The sequence below is a fragment of the Mollisia scopiformis genome (assembly GCF_001500285.1).
Source record: "Mollisia scopiformis unplaced genomic scaffold LY89scaffold_1, whole genome shotgun sequence".
Taxonomy (NCBI): Eukaryota; Fungi; Ascomycota; class Leotiomycetes; order Helotiales; family Mollisiaceae; genus Mollisia; species Mollisia scopiformis.
In genome coordinates this window covers 2,285,288-2,298,497 of record NW_017263581.1, presented here as the reverse complement: position 1 = coordinate 2,298,497, position 13,210 = coordinate 2,285,288, and the positions used below count along the sequence as shown (strand labels likewise).

At 46.3% G+C, this 13,210-nt stretch overlaps 5 protein-coding genes across 5 annotated transcripts; 2 read left to right on the top strand and 3 right to left on the bottom strand.

Annotated features, from left to right (window-relative positions):
* Positions 1 to 17: 17 nt before the first annotated feature.
* Positions 18 to 1,960, bottom strand: LY89DRAFT_745436 (MFS general substrate transporter; the record flags this gene model as incomplete). The annotated part of the gene is made up of 7 exons (XM_018221067.1): positions 18 to 379; positions 426 to 621; positions 678 to 821; positions 867 to 1,239; positions 1,290 to 1,536; positions 1,588 to 1,844; positions 1,938 to 1,960. 7 exons carry the CDS (start codon positions 1,958 to 1,960, stop codon positions 18 to 20), a joined length of 1,602 nt encoding a protein of 533 aa, XP_018078880.1.
* An 806-nt stretch (positions 1,961 to 2,766) lies between these two features.
* LY89DRAFT_745434 (uncharacterized protein) lies at positions 2,767 to 4,497 on the bottom strand (the record flags this gene model as incomplete). Its single annotated transcript, XM_018221066.1, has 4 exons — positions 4,097 to 4,497; positions 3,785 to 3,911; positions 3,340 to 3,725; positions 2,767 to 3,124 (listed from the first exon to the last, which is right to left on the bottom strand). Exons 1-4 carry the CDS (start codon positions 4,300 to 4,302, stop codon positions 2,767 to 2,769), a joined length of 1,077 nt encoding a protein of 358 aa, XP_018078879.1. The 5' UTR covers positions 4,303 to 4,497.
* Positions 4,498 to 6,068: 1,571 nt separating this feature from the next.
* Positions 6,069 to 9,140, top strand: LY89DRAFT_703545 (cytochrome P450; the record flags this gene model as incomplete). The annotated part of the gene is made up of 4 exons (XM_018217328.1): positions 6,069 to 6,292; positions 6,359 to 6,949; positions 8,235 to 8,378; positions 8,439 to 9,140. 4 exons carry the CDS (start codon positions 6,069 to 6,071, stop codon positions 9,085 to 9,087), a joined length of 1,608 nt encoding a protein of 535 aa, XP_018078878.1. The 3' UTR covers positions 9,088 to 9,140.
* Positions 9,141 to 9,909: 769 nt separating this feature from the next.
* Positions 9,910 to 11,849, top strand: LY89DRAFT_727544 (cytochrome P450; the record flags this gene model as incomplete). Its single annotated transcript, XM_018219163.1, has 6 exons — positions 9,910 to 10,090; positions 10,166 to 10,386; positions 10,440 to 11,073; positions 11,124 to 11,551; positions 11,616 to 11,705; positions 11,790 to 11,849. 6 exons carry the CDS (start codon positions 9,910 to 9,912, stop codon positions 11,847 to 11,849), a joined length of 1,614 nt encoding a protein of 537 aa, XP_018078877.1.
* A 172-nt stretch (positions 11,850 to 12,021) lies between these two features.
* LY89DRAFT_727543 (uncharacterized protein) lies at positions 12,022 to 13,038 on the bottom strand (the record flags this gene model as incomplete). Its single annotated transcript, XM_018219162.1, has 1 exon — positions 12,022 to 13,038. The coding sequence occupies one exon, from the start codon at positions 13,036 to 13,038 to the stop codon at positions 12,022 to 12,024; it is 1,017 nt and encodes a 338-aa protein (XP_018078876.1).
* Positions 13,039 to 13,210: the final 172 nt, after the last annotated feature.

The following is a 13,210-nucleotide window of genomic DNA, read 5'->3' as shown; positions in this document are numbered from 1 at the left end:
TTATGGGGACAAACCAATTATTGATTGGTCAAATCATCCTGACTGGCGGACAGATTTATCTGCTCTCGCTCTTTGGCCACCTGCCTCAGATTTCGATGCTCAAAGCCCAGGGAAAATAAGAATGCCAGAGCCCCTGCCACTAGCGCAAAGAGGAACACCCTTTGGATTGCATACGTGTAAGCTTCTTTCAGTAGAAGAAGGGTCTCTGGTGAGTATGATGCGAGAGTAGCCAATCCATATGCACCTGCAGAGATGACTTGGTCAACGGGCACATCGGGTATATTTCGAGTAACTTCGGACCTGAGGGTATTGATGAAAATTGTTTCCGCAATGCACAAGCCGAGAGCACCACCCAAAAAGAATGCGAATTGCATGATTGCTGACTTGCGTTAGTAGTATTTCAAAAGGAAGGTACCGTTGATTACCATTTCCGATGGGTACACTGGTTTCATCTAACACAGCTTGCACCGCAGTATATGGGTGATTAGCCGATATTCCAGTTCCAAAGGCAATGACAAGAAAGTAAGCAACCCATGTCCCCAGTCTTGTGTCCACGTTCAGCATGGTAAAAAGGCCTGATCCAATGACGCTAATGGCAGTTCCGCAGATCAAATATGGAGTCTGTGAAGGATATATCAGAGGCACTGCCACGGGGAGGTCAATTGTTAGGTACGCACATAATACCCGAATCTGGACGCTAGCCAGCCCGACAGTACGGTAAATCCAATCTGTGGTATTGCAAGGGCTAGGAAATCGATTCCACTCCTTAGTGGACTGAAGCCTTTGATGGATTGGAAGTATATAGGTATATAGTAAAAATACTTAGAACGTTAGCGATGTTCCCCTACTTCTTCGATGCAACTCACCACATAAGTTGGCATTGCCATTGCAAATAGGTACAATGCACCGGAAATGATTGATCGTCGCAGAAGAATTGAAAATGGCAAAGTTGCGTGGTCGCCACCTTTCCACTGAATCAGCATAAAGAGAATGAACATCAGGCCGGATCCCACAAAGAGACCGACAGTCGAAGGAGAGTTCCACGGAACAGTCTGGCCGCCCCTTTGCAACGCGAGAAGCAGGCAGCATATCGAAGCAATGATCAAGACCGTGCCTACGAGATCAAGCTCTTTCACCTTCTGGTACCAGGTAGAAGAACTTGATACTTTCTCACTAGATCTCTCCAATTTCAGGAAAACCATGATAAGGATCATGACAATAGCACCAGTGGGCACATTACTGAGTCAGGTCAGCCATCGTCAACCAGCTAATGTTGAAGGCTCACAGACATCCAAAAACACCACCGCCAGGTGACATGTTCTGTAAATACCCCGCCCAGCAGGGGGCCGATCTTCACGCAAAGAGCGAACGCACTGATCACAATGCCTAAATAGAGCGGCCGCTTTTCCAATGATACCGCCTTGGTGACGATAAGTAATGCCCCTTGAAGAATCCCTGCCGCACCACATCCTTGGATTGAGCGACCTATGATAAAGATGACGGAAGACGAAGCAGTAGCACAGACAATCGAACCAGCTTTTACGTATGAGCACTTATAATACTTCAGGGCTCGGGAGTGAGACATACCTTCGAACACTAAAATGCAGAACACATAGACAGATTTGACGTCGAGAATTATGAAAATCTTCCCAAAGCTGGGCTGTAAAGCTGTCAAAGTAAGGAAATAGCCACTTCCATACCATCCTATGTCACCCAGATCATGAAAAGCACTACTGATTGCAGGCGTGGCAGTGCCGATAATTGTGGTGTCCAACGCAACCAAGAACGTTCCCAAGAAGAGTGATCCTATCACAATGAAGAATGTCCAATCACGTGTTTTGGCACTCGGTTCTTGTTTTTCATCATGTAGTTCTAGGGGATGTAGTGGCTGGGGGTCAAGTGCTGAAGTGACGAATGCCAGTTCATCCGAGTCAGACGCGATTGAGCCTTTAGAAGCCATGTCTGGATACATCGAAACTTTGGGCTCCATCTTCTGCTGAAGAATTTTATAGGGCTGAGTTATTCGTCTCGAGGGTATCAAGGAGTGATGTCTTGATCATTTGAATTGGGTGCGGCATTGGGGTCTATATGCCTGGAAATAGCTATTAATATGTGCCGCAGTTAGAACATCCGAAGTAGTGATACAACATTCATGCACGTCGGTAAGATTACCACCACTTTAGTCAACACCTTGTTGGCCTTGCCTCGAATCCGCAGAACCTTTAGTGGAAAGGTTGCATGCCAATTTATTCATTAGCTAGCCTTGTTTCAGTTATTCATTTGCAGATTAATTTGCATCCGTAGGATGAGTGTGGCTTAGAGCTACCAAAATATTGACTTATCTGTCAACAAAGAGAAACAGTAATATGCCTACTCGTCCAAAGTATATTTGAAGTCGATTTTATGCTTTATGCTTGAAGAAGAGACAAAAGTCAAATTCATGAGTTTTGGAGCACATGGCAATAGGAACTGGTCTAATTGATTACGAACTTGCTGAAAATTTGTGGTACGATATATGGTGCTTGAAGCTACAAGTTATATTCAAGTAATCAAACACCCAAGTCTGGGTTTCGAAGAAAGTTATAGTATACTGCCGTGCCTGGTTTCCACACCCAGCTCTAGCTCCTAGACTTAATTCCGCACTTATGTTTGAATGCGAATGTACGGTACCTGGATTGTAATGAGTTTGAGTTTGGATATCACTTTGAAGAAGTACACACCTTTCCATATATCCAACAGTCACACTCAATAATCCAGCCGTTCATATCAGGACCCTCTCTCAACGTCAACTCCCTGCATCTTCCGCAGTTGCTGGTGGTAGTCTTGCTCAACCTCTGTGTTCATTGTACCCAAAGTAGCAAGCTCGCTTACGGCCACACTCTGTCCATTGGTGCGTTGAACCCTGCGAATAAAGGTTCTCAGCCCAGACATCTTAGCATTAGGAACTTCAGGTGACCAGTCTTTGAGTTGCTCCGCTCCACTGTTGTCTGGTCTTGAAAGGAGTGTGTTCGAGTATTTCTTAGCTGAGTGCCAGGAGGACACTATGTTTGTTACTAAGGTCTTCAAGGAGACCGTGATGGCGGGCATGCAGCTGGCGATTAGACCGAAGCATACTTCGCAGAGACTATTTGAGAGAGTTATTAACAGTCTGCCGGGGAGGTTTGATAGAGGGAGTAAGAAAGATGCTATACCCGAACAAGTATTCTAACGTCGGATGGTCAGGGTCGGCCATACTGAGTTGCACACGAGTAACCAGCCCTCCGACTGAACTGGCAACGGCACTTCAAGCTGTATCAACATGCGTTCTATCAATTAGGGGGAATTCCAAATTTGACTCACAGGAAACCTGTAAGAAAGACCACCATGACACCAGCCTTGCGCTTGGTGGGAAGTCTCAGATGAGACACTATCCACAATGGAATGGCTACGATATATAAATCCGAGATGAAACCAAAGATTCCTTGGGCATGAGCCAGTTTGATCTCTGTCGGGGCACAAGAACCATATTCTGCCTTTGAAAGCCAGGTCTCCCCATGTCCGGGCGTGCACACCGCTAGGACCACGATAATATTGGTTAAGTAGAAGGCAGTCACAACAGTTATGCCTACCCACATGGCATAACGAGCCCAAAGCTCTGCCTGGAATATTCGATAATTAAAGACCAAAATCGATATTTTGACGAACATGAGAGCCGCAGGACTGGCTACCAATGACATAGCAATGAGCTAAAACTACAGTTAGTGACGGAGTCTGAAGTTTAGCAAATGGAGTGGCCTGCCTCGACATATTGATTGGTGATCGCTGCAACGGGAATATCCCAGAGATGTCTTCCAAGTGGCGAGATTGGCTTCAAGTTCAGTACTATACATTCATATTGAATATCAGTCTTGATTCTGCCATGTAATATCGTACTTGAATTTGGAGAGGGGAATGATTACTTGTCAACAGAATCCCGCTATAAGCAAGTACGCAAGCCTTTCTGTGCATTAGTCCGGGCTTAGATATGGTCAACAACACAAGGATACTAACAACACCGACAATGCAAAAAACTAGATCTGTTGTCAGCAAAGTTCGATCAACCTACGTAATTCCTCACTCACAATCGTCGACACCAAACATCCGGGTCACGAAAGCACGAGTATAGATTCGAGCCACCACGAAGGAGAGCATTAGTGGTAAGAGAACGTAAATTCCAATCGTCAAAACAGGCCTAATGGTCTGCGGATCGACGAAATTCGGTACCACTCCAGGAGGAGGTCGCCCCGCTGGAATATTCCAGAAATCGATTGTAGACTCATTCATAATGCAGGTTTGGGCAAATAATCGAAGTTGATTATCACCTCTCAACAAGATGACTGCGCTGTAGTAGAGGAGTTAAGACAAAGGTATCGTTCAAAATCAATGCTGAAGGCAGATATTGCAATTGAAGGTAGAAAAGGCCTAGGTCGGCTTTCCATTGTCGAGGACTACAAACACGAACTTCGCATAGAATTCCCGCCATGATACAAACCGATGGCTTGCATGGAACTAATGCAACCATGCCACTTCGATATCAGCAGCGGGACATCGAGGAGCTCTTCTGAAAGCGCAGCAAACACTGTGTGACTTAGGCTGGGCTATGGGGTAAATTGGCTTGACTGTGGTATTACGGCGTATTATCTGCAAGAGATTCTCAATCCATACCTGCACTTCCTTCGGGAATCTTGGGTATTCCCATCTCTGGTCGTAGCCGTACCGAAGGTGTGGCACACCACGATGTATATCCTTGCAAGAACAAGCGATTTACGCATGGGGAACACTGATTGGCTAGTTTCTAGCGATGCTTGGCGAAGTAAGAACTATAACTCTACTTTCACTCATGGTGATGATATGTGACATTAGGCGACAAATAATGGTCAAGCAAGTTCATTTTCAACACTGTCCGCGAAACTATCAAGCTGTGTTACGACACAAGCTTCTTTGATCTGTTCTTTGACTGAAAAAGGTTTACCAAGCTAGAGAGAGTAGATGGGCCGCTGAAAGCACCAGAGAATTCAATGCCACACGGTGGGATACCATACAAGTCTAATGGAGACACAAAATGACATTTTTCGGTGCCTTTCTGCTTCAAGCATGGGACATCAATTCCGTGTCGTTTCCACACACTTGCAGGAGCACGTACTCCTGTAGCACAAACAGATCCTTTATACAAATAATCACGTCCAAGCACCGAGCCCCATGCAGCTGTCTGCCAAGTAAGGGAATTGCAAGACGTATCTTGGCGAGGGAACCGCAATACTTAGCTTTGTCACCATCTTTGTAATAATTGTTTCCTCCCGCTTTACGGCGCAGCAGTGTTGCGTTGCGGCAAATAAATATTCTCGCGTGCATACTTACGAATGCTTTCGCTGGATTTGTTCGCTAACATAAGCATACGCTGGGAATGTTTAGAGTCGCAGAGCAGCTCGCCTCGTCCCGAGCGAAGTAATTCCTTAATCGCACGCGGCGTGCCAGGACGCTCCTGATACACCCTGGATGTTTCATGAGCTGTCGATAAATACCTCACACGGCATCCCAGCCCCCAAGTCGCGATATAAAAATGTAAGGATTGAATCCTTATCCAATCTTTAATATCAAGTAACTTCCTCAAGTCCCCTTGAAATATACGTGTATGCATGCAGATCGCAACCATCACTCCCATTGCCTTAGTTGCATTACCGTTTGGTTACTCAGATCGCCGACTCCCACCCATCACGATCTCTTTTCCGTCCACCTTCCAATACAGCAGTATGCCCTGATCAGGGGGCATCCACGGTCATCCAAAACATTTCGAATACCGTACTGATGCGAATGTTGCTATTTTGGAGATGTATGCCGGTGAGCTGAGCCTTGCTTGAGGACTATCGGCAGAATGGACTTCTGCAACGTTCCAAGCCTTTGTGATTTGAAAGGTGATCTACAGCATGCTACCAACATTTCATGACATATAAAGTCTGCTGGAGTGTTCTATAATCTTCGCTCCATCGATCACAAGCCGAGCTTAGGTTGATCGACTTGCGAAGATGTCTTTCAGCACTATTCTTGTACTGATGACTTTTAAATCTCATTTCTTGAATGTAGCTCTCTGTGCTACAACAGCATTCTTGTTCTTTGTGACAATTCACTATCTCATAACGGTAATCAATTTTCACATGGCGGCAAAGAAGTCAAACAAAAGCAACTCTCCACCCCTTGCACCACACATGATACCACTTTTTGGGAATCTGCCATTAAGGTTTATCTGGGATGCACACAAATTTGTTTGTTCATCGAGGTAAGCTGTGCTAGAAGCTTGAAATCGGCAACTCGAGCAAAACCTAGTAGCTAACCGAGGACACAGATATGCATTTGGTTGCTCATATCCCATCCGAGTCAAGCTCATGTTTCAAGAATTCTACATTGTGCAAGGGGCAAGCAACGTCCTCGCTCTTTACAAGAACCCAACTCTGTCTGCGTTCTTCCTCCATGGGTATCTTCTCACACATGTTTTCTCACTTCCATCCTCGGCAGTGAGCACGTACTACCGTGACAACTCTGGGGATATTGAGAAGCCTTTCGAGGACAGTTCCGTCGACCCACACAATCGTGTCGAGTTTCTAAGTCGTTCTACATTCCTCAGACTGCTGAGTGGACCCGGATACGCTCCTCTTCGGGCAAGATTTGAGCATAACATCGCTCAGAGACTACAATCTCTCAGTGTTAGTCAAGACTGGACGCCAATCGGCAACCTCATGGACATATTTCACCACCAAGTGACTGGCGCCGTGATAGACTCATTGTGTGGAACCTTTCTTCTCAATCAACACCCAGAATTCACAAGAGACCTTTGGGCCTTGGATTCTAACGTAACGACATTCTTTGTAAAGACACCGAGATTCCTGGCTTCTGGAGTCTACAAGAATCGCGAGAAGTTACGAACATGGGGACAAAAGTCCGTGCGTTCAGGGCATCAGAATCATGAATTTTATTAATTAATTAGCTGTAGACCAGCCACATCGCTTAATTAAGTCGTGTACCCAGAAGTCCTGCTGCTCAATAAGCCCATTGATCCATTCCTGAGGAATTTTGTCCCATTCTTCTAATACTGCTACAACCATTTGAACCTCAGTTGTTGGCTGCCTTAGGCGCCTATGGAGAGCTTGTTTTATTCTCCTCCAGCACTTCTCAATAGGATTCATATCAGGGCTAACTGCAGGATGGGGGAATAGAGTAATACCCATAGAAGTACGCCAAGTAGCACAAATATTGCTAGTAGTCTTGTGGCCGTGAGCAGAGTTGCCGTCTTCCATGAACTGAGGGGTCTTCCCAGGCCCCAAAACAGCCGCAAAAGCAGCTAAAAAATCCTGAATATAAGGCTTGAGTACTTAAGCAAGGTAATCAGTTTGTGTAAATGCCCCACTCTTCCCAGTTCCATGAATGTTGATCAATGGACTTTTGTATCCGTAGCCTACAGCACCAAAGAAGTGTACAGGAATAGTGCCACCTCTATGCATTTGGAATTGAATGCAGTCAGGATGACAGCGTTCCTTCTTATTCCTAATACACCTCTGCTTGCATTTCTTCCCTCCAACTTGAAATGTGACCTCATCTGAGTACAGTATCTGACTCCATTCTCAAATAGTCCAAAACATGTGTGCTATCCCCCACAGCCACCGCGCATTGGCTTGGGTCTTAGTGAGGTAGGGCTTTTGGCAGCAGATACAAGAGTAGTATCCAGCTTCTTTGCAGCGGCGTTTGAGGGTCTTGACAGAGCAAGAGAGTTGCAATTCATCGTGTATTTGGATCCAATTCAGCACTCTAGTTGCATGGTCGGTGCAAATATACTCAATAATATCTCTAACCTCCTGTTCATTGAGGGATTCTCTGGGTCTCCCTGTGCGTGTAGGGCGCGCTCTTTCAGGCACATCGTATAGTAGGATCTTCCTAACTGTGCTGTCTCCTAGGTGGTAGTAGCCCTGGAGCTGTTGCAGGCCTATTTTAGCGAATTTGAAGAGCCGGCGTATGCCCTCTTTGTGCTTGGTTCTGATCTCTGCACCTGGGAGACGTGGAGACATAGGTGGAGTGGTAAAAGGATCCATAATGGTGGAGTTGTTGATAGTTTAGTCCTAATGTGAAGAGTTTTAATTTCGAGGTTCTACAGCCTGAACGCACGGACTTTTGTCCCCATGTTCGTTACTCAACGCCGTTAAAACATGGCAATCATGGGCGCGACACAGCTTTTCACCTGAATGTGTTGATGCTGATAATGATGATCCCTACTGGGGAACCAAGTTCTTCCGAGACAGACATGATATGTTCCTGAAGATGGATGGGTTCGATGTGGACGCAGTTGCTTCAGAGGAGTTAGCATTCATCTGGGCGTAAGTTGACTCAGTTTGATTCAGGAACCAGTACCATAGAATCATATTGATAGTTCATAGGACCAACACCAACTCCATTATTTCTGCTTTTTGGACTACATTGGAAGTTTTTAAGGATCAGCAGCTCCTAGATCAGGTCCGTGCAGAAGTAGAATCCTGCAAGAAAGCGGACAGTACAGTTGATCTACGCTTTGATGTCTCAAAGCTGTTAACTCAACCCCTTCTCCAGTCTGTTTACGCTGAAACTTTGCGCTTAAGGGTGAATGGATTCCTCTTGCGCCGTTCGGACAGAACCGACTTAGATATCAACGGTTGGAAAATCCCCAAAAACCGGCTCTGCGTTACGAGCTCAACCCCAGGGCACATGGACCCGAACATCTGGTGCACAGGCACCAACATGCATCATCCTACCAATGAGTTCTGGGCTGGACGGTTCTTGAAGGAGAATCGCAGCACAGGCGAAGTCGAATTCTCTTTTAAGGGAACGGAAGGTTCATGGGTGCCCTTTGGGACTGGGTCACATAGTTGTCCCGGCAGAAACTTTGCTAAGGTTGTTGCTCTCTTCGTAGTGGCCCAGATGGTGAGCAGATATGATTGCGAAGTGCTTGCAGATAATGCAAGCATGAAGATGGGCTCTAAGAGTGTTGGTTTCGGGACGCTAAGGCCGGTTGGGAAGATTCCTGTGAGGATTCGGCGAAGACCTGCGTAGAGCTGCATTGCTCAGTAGGATGCGAGGATTTGATTTGATACTTCATTCTGCCCAGAGTACACACCCTGTATGATAATGCTTACGAACTAGCCTATTATGTCTTTGATTTGCTGCCGGTATCCAAAACAGAACATTGACCAATTCTAACAACGTTAACGTATATGAACATATACCATTGTAATACGCAAGCATTCGAGCAAGGATCGCGTTATAAACTCCTTCCCCATGGGGGCGGACCGTACCGCTGGCATCTGATTGCAATCTGACTGCATGCAAAGCGCCACACCGATACGATATACCTACTGCAAGACGAGATGCACTGCCTGCCGCGACATTCTTTTGGGACAACGCCGCCGGGAAATCCAGATCTTCGACAATTTCCAAATGAAGCTTCCGTGTCTCACAAAATATTACAATCACTAGCCCATGCATGTTGGATCTCCCAGCACATCCGCCTAATACCGAATCATGCAGAGCGCAAAGAATGTGATCAAATTAAGTCTGCGCCCCATTTTTCACCCTGCGCCTCAGTTTGTAAGCGTCAAGAACTTTGGTCCTTTCACTGAGGTAGCGGGCTATGCGAGTGAGTAATAATAGGTTAGGCTTAAGCCCACCACAGCACGCCGTCCACCTCAAGCGCTCTCAAAGACGACCACCAGTTCTTGTTCCCCCTGTTCCTATCAACATTGATGTTCTTCCCTTCCTAGCTTATTTTTTCGACCCTGACTTCCGTCTCTGCCAGTTGTCTCCAGCCGAAAGCGTGTCGCTCCGATCCACAAGAACATACTGTTTGGCACGGGCTGGTCGAATATCATCGGCAAGATGATTTTGCAACTGGTGACTGCTGCTCTCGCTCTTCTTGGATCTTACCTCTTCATGAGAGTTCGACATACGAGGCTCAAACAATACGCTACTTTTCCTCAATTACGTCCATCCCTTATTCTAGGACACCTGGGGATTATGGGTGGCTTTGTGCGTTCAGGCAAGCCAAAAGGTCATCCAGGTAAGCGTTCATGACCCTAATCTGAGTTCAGTGTTGCGCGCTGATTGGGCTTACAGCACTAACTCTCATGAACAGATCTCGCACTTGCCGCCATGAACGAGGCTCTAGGCAGGCCGCCTCTCATGTTTGTTGATCTTAGGCCTGCTGGCCCGCCAATGGTAGTCGTGAGAAGTCATGAAGTGGCTGAGCAGATCTCCAAAGCATCTGAGCGCTTCCCCCACAGTCTTCCCAAGATGTCCGAAGTATATGAGCATATGATCTACATGACTGGTCCAACGTCAATACTCAGCTCGCAGGTATTTACGCATCCTACTTGAAGTTAATTAGCTAACTTCAATCTGTAACAAAGGGTGAAGACTGGAAGTTGCTGCGCAAACGTTACAATGCCGGCTTTGCACCACAGTACTTACTAGCCTTCTTGCCCCGAATCCTTGAAAGGTCCTTCACTTTCCTCGGTCATCTGGATGATCTCGTAGCAAGCTGTCAAAGTTTCTCACTCGTCAACCTTACACGCAACCTAACCTTCGATATAATCGGTAGTGTTGTAATGGATTGTAACTTTGGTGCCCAAAATAAGAATCAGCGAACTGACTTCACGAATACCTACCAAGCGCTACTCCGTACATATGAAGGTGAACAGATAGATCTCCCATGGTACTTCACACCACGAGTAGAGTGGAGACGCCGTCAGCTCGCAGGTCGTGTGAGAGAGACGCTCCGAACCGTCGTTGGTGACGCATTTAACAAAAGGAACCATCAGACCGCACCAAACAAATCTCGGAGCATTCTCTCCTTAAGTCTTCAGGATGTCGACGTGTTGACCGATCGAGCAATCGATGAGGCCTGTGACCAACTAAGCACGTTTTTGTTTGCGGGACACGACACAACGAGTATTCTGCTGTCTTGGATGTTCTACGAGTTATACCGTACACCTCATGTTCTCCGAGCCCTTCACGACGAATTGAACAGTCTCTTTGGGTTAGGTGAGATTTTCCCTCCTTTCAATTCAAGTGTTAAATGCTAACAGTTCGAGACTCTAACCCATCTGTCGTGCGCGACATATTACTTTCGGACAGAGGCCATGACATCTTGAACCGTATGACCTATACCTCGGCTATTATCAAAGAAACTCTACGTCTATGGCCTCCAGCCGGTACAGTTCGCACTTTACCTCTCGGTACTCATCTCAAGATAGAAACATCGAATGGCGAGTATATGTTAGAAGAAGGAGCCGTCATCTATAGTTGCGCAACCATGATCCATCGAGATCCAGAGGTGTACGCGGACACGGCTAACGACTTCGTGCCGGAAAGATGGTTGCCCAACGTGGCCAACCAAATCCCAATTTCAGCCTGGCGTGGATTTGAGAGAGGTCCACGTAACTGTATTGGACAAGAGTTGGCAACGTTGGAGGCGCGGATCGTGGTTGCGCTTATTGCGCGCCGTTACGACTTTTCGAAGGTATGAAACCCTGGTAACTTACTTAGCCCTGTCAATCCCCTTAATTTACACATTGTTTTTCTAGGACGGAATTGGCGAAATCACTCTTGACGAGGCTCGTAAGCCAATACTGGATGTCAAGGGCCGCTTCAAAGTCGCCGAAGAAATGTACCAAGTGAGTCTCCAGCATCACCTAATTTTCGTTAGCAAATGCGCTGCATATATAGCTTGCTATCTTGGCTGACATGATCCTGGACAGACACGAGAGTTAGTTTCAAAGCCTGTTGATGGGATGATGATGCGAGTCAAGAGACATTAACAGTATTTGAAGGCAGCAGCTTGTGCCGGGAATACGTGAGGAAATGAGATGCATGTGATTAGCCCGTCGGAGCTAAAACCCCTGAATTAAGCGAATACTCTACCACGACTGGACTAGAGGTCTAATATCGTATATTACTATTCAATATACATTCTAAAATGTCCTCATGTATTCATATATCATTACCCAAGCCTTCTTTATCAACCCCAAACCTCACTCCATCATCATTGCCCTCCTCACCCCACCACCGCAGACTAAAACCCTCTTTGCCACCAAACACCTCCAATTTCCTCAGCTCCTCATTACTTAACCACTCCGACCCCGCAGGAAAACATTCCAACAGCTTTGCCCCAGCAAGCAAACTAGCTACCGCTGCGATACTAGTCGGGCTTGAAGGCAACACCCTATCAGATTTCCAACTCGTGATAAACACAACAATCATACAAAACAAAATAACAGCCAGCACACCCTGCAATATACGCGTGGGAATAGGACTCTGTACAAGTCTCAATCTCGAATTATCAGTCAACGAACCCGACAAAGCTGGTGTTGGAGAAAGGGGTACAGATCGGAGGTAAATATTTGCTATTTGTGCTGAGAGGATTTGGTATGCTGATTCCATACTACTCAAAACGTCTGATGCCTTATCGTTCCGGCTGATGTTGGAAAGAGGCAGAGGATTGGGGTCGGACATTAAAAGCGATTGGAAGAATGGATCCGTGTCCGACCCTGCGCCATTATTCGATGATGTCGGGAGATCAGTGAAACTTTGCACGGTAATGGGCCATATGTCTGGGAGCGCTTGAACAACTGCTGTGTTCTCGTCCGCTATAGCAGACTGTATTGTGTAGTTCGGAAGCAAGTAACTGACGTTCACGTCAAGTCGCTGGTAGAATGGGTTGCACCATGCGACGCTGATGTTTGCATTGGTGATATTTTTGGAGATTTCGGGGTCGATGTATCCGTATATCATGACGAATTGGGGACAAGTACTATTCACACTGCTCATTAGACCTTCGTCTGTTGATCCATATCTTACTTGTCCAACAAATCCAGATGCAAAACTGTATTGGGTTTGGGTGAAGTTGAAATTCACGTTGCCGCACTGTGGCAGAGATGGAGTCTGGATAACGAGTCCTTTGACATCCGGCATAGGCTGCCCATAAGTCGTGTAGGAAACCTCTGCCATTCCTAATCCCTTGAATACAACCTGTGAGTCTGGAAGGAGAGAACAATTTAGATTGCCTCTGATAGCAGGAACAGTAAGCTGCAAGGTTTGTCCATCGGAACTGGGATTTGTGAGTCTCGTAGATTGATTGCTTGATATGTTGACTCTTGGCAATGTGAACTCAGATGTTGTC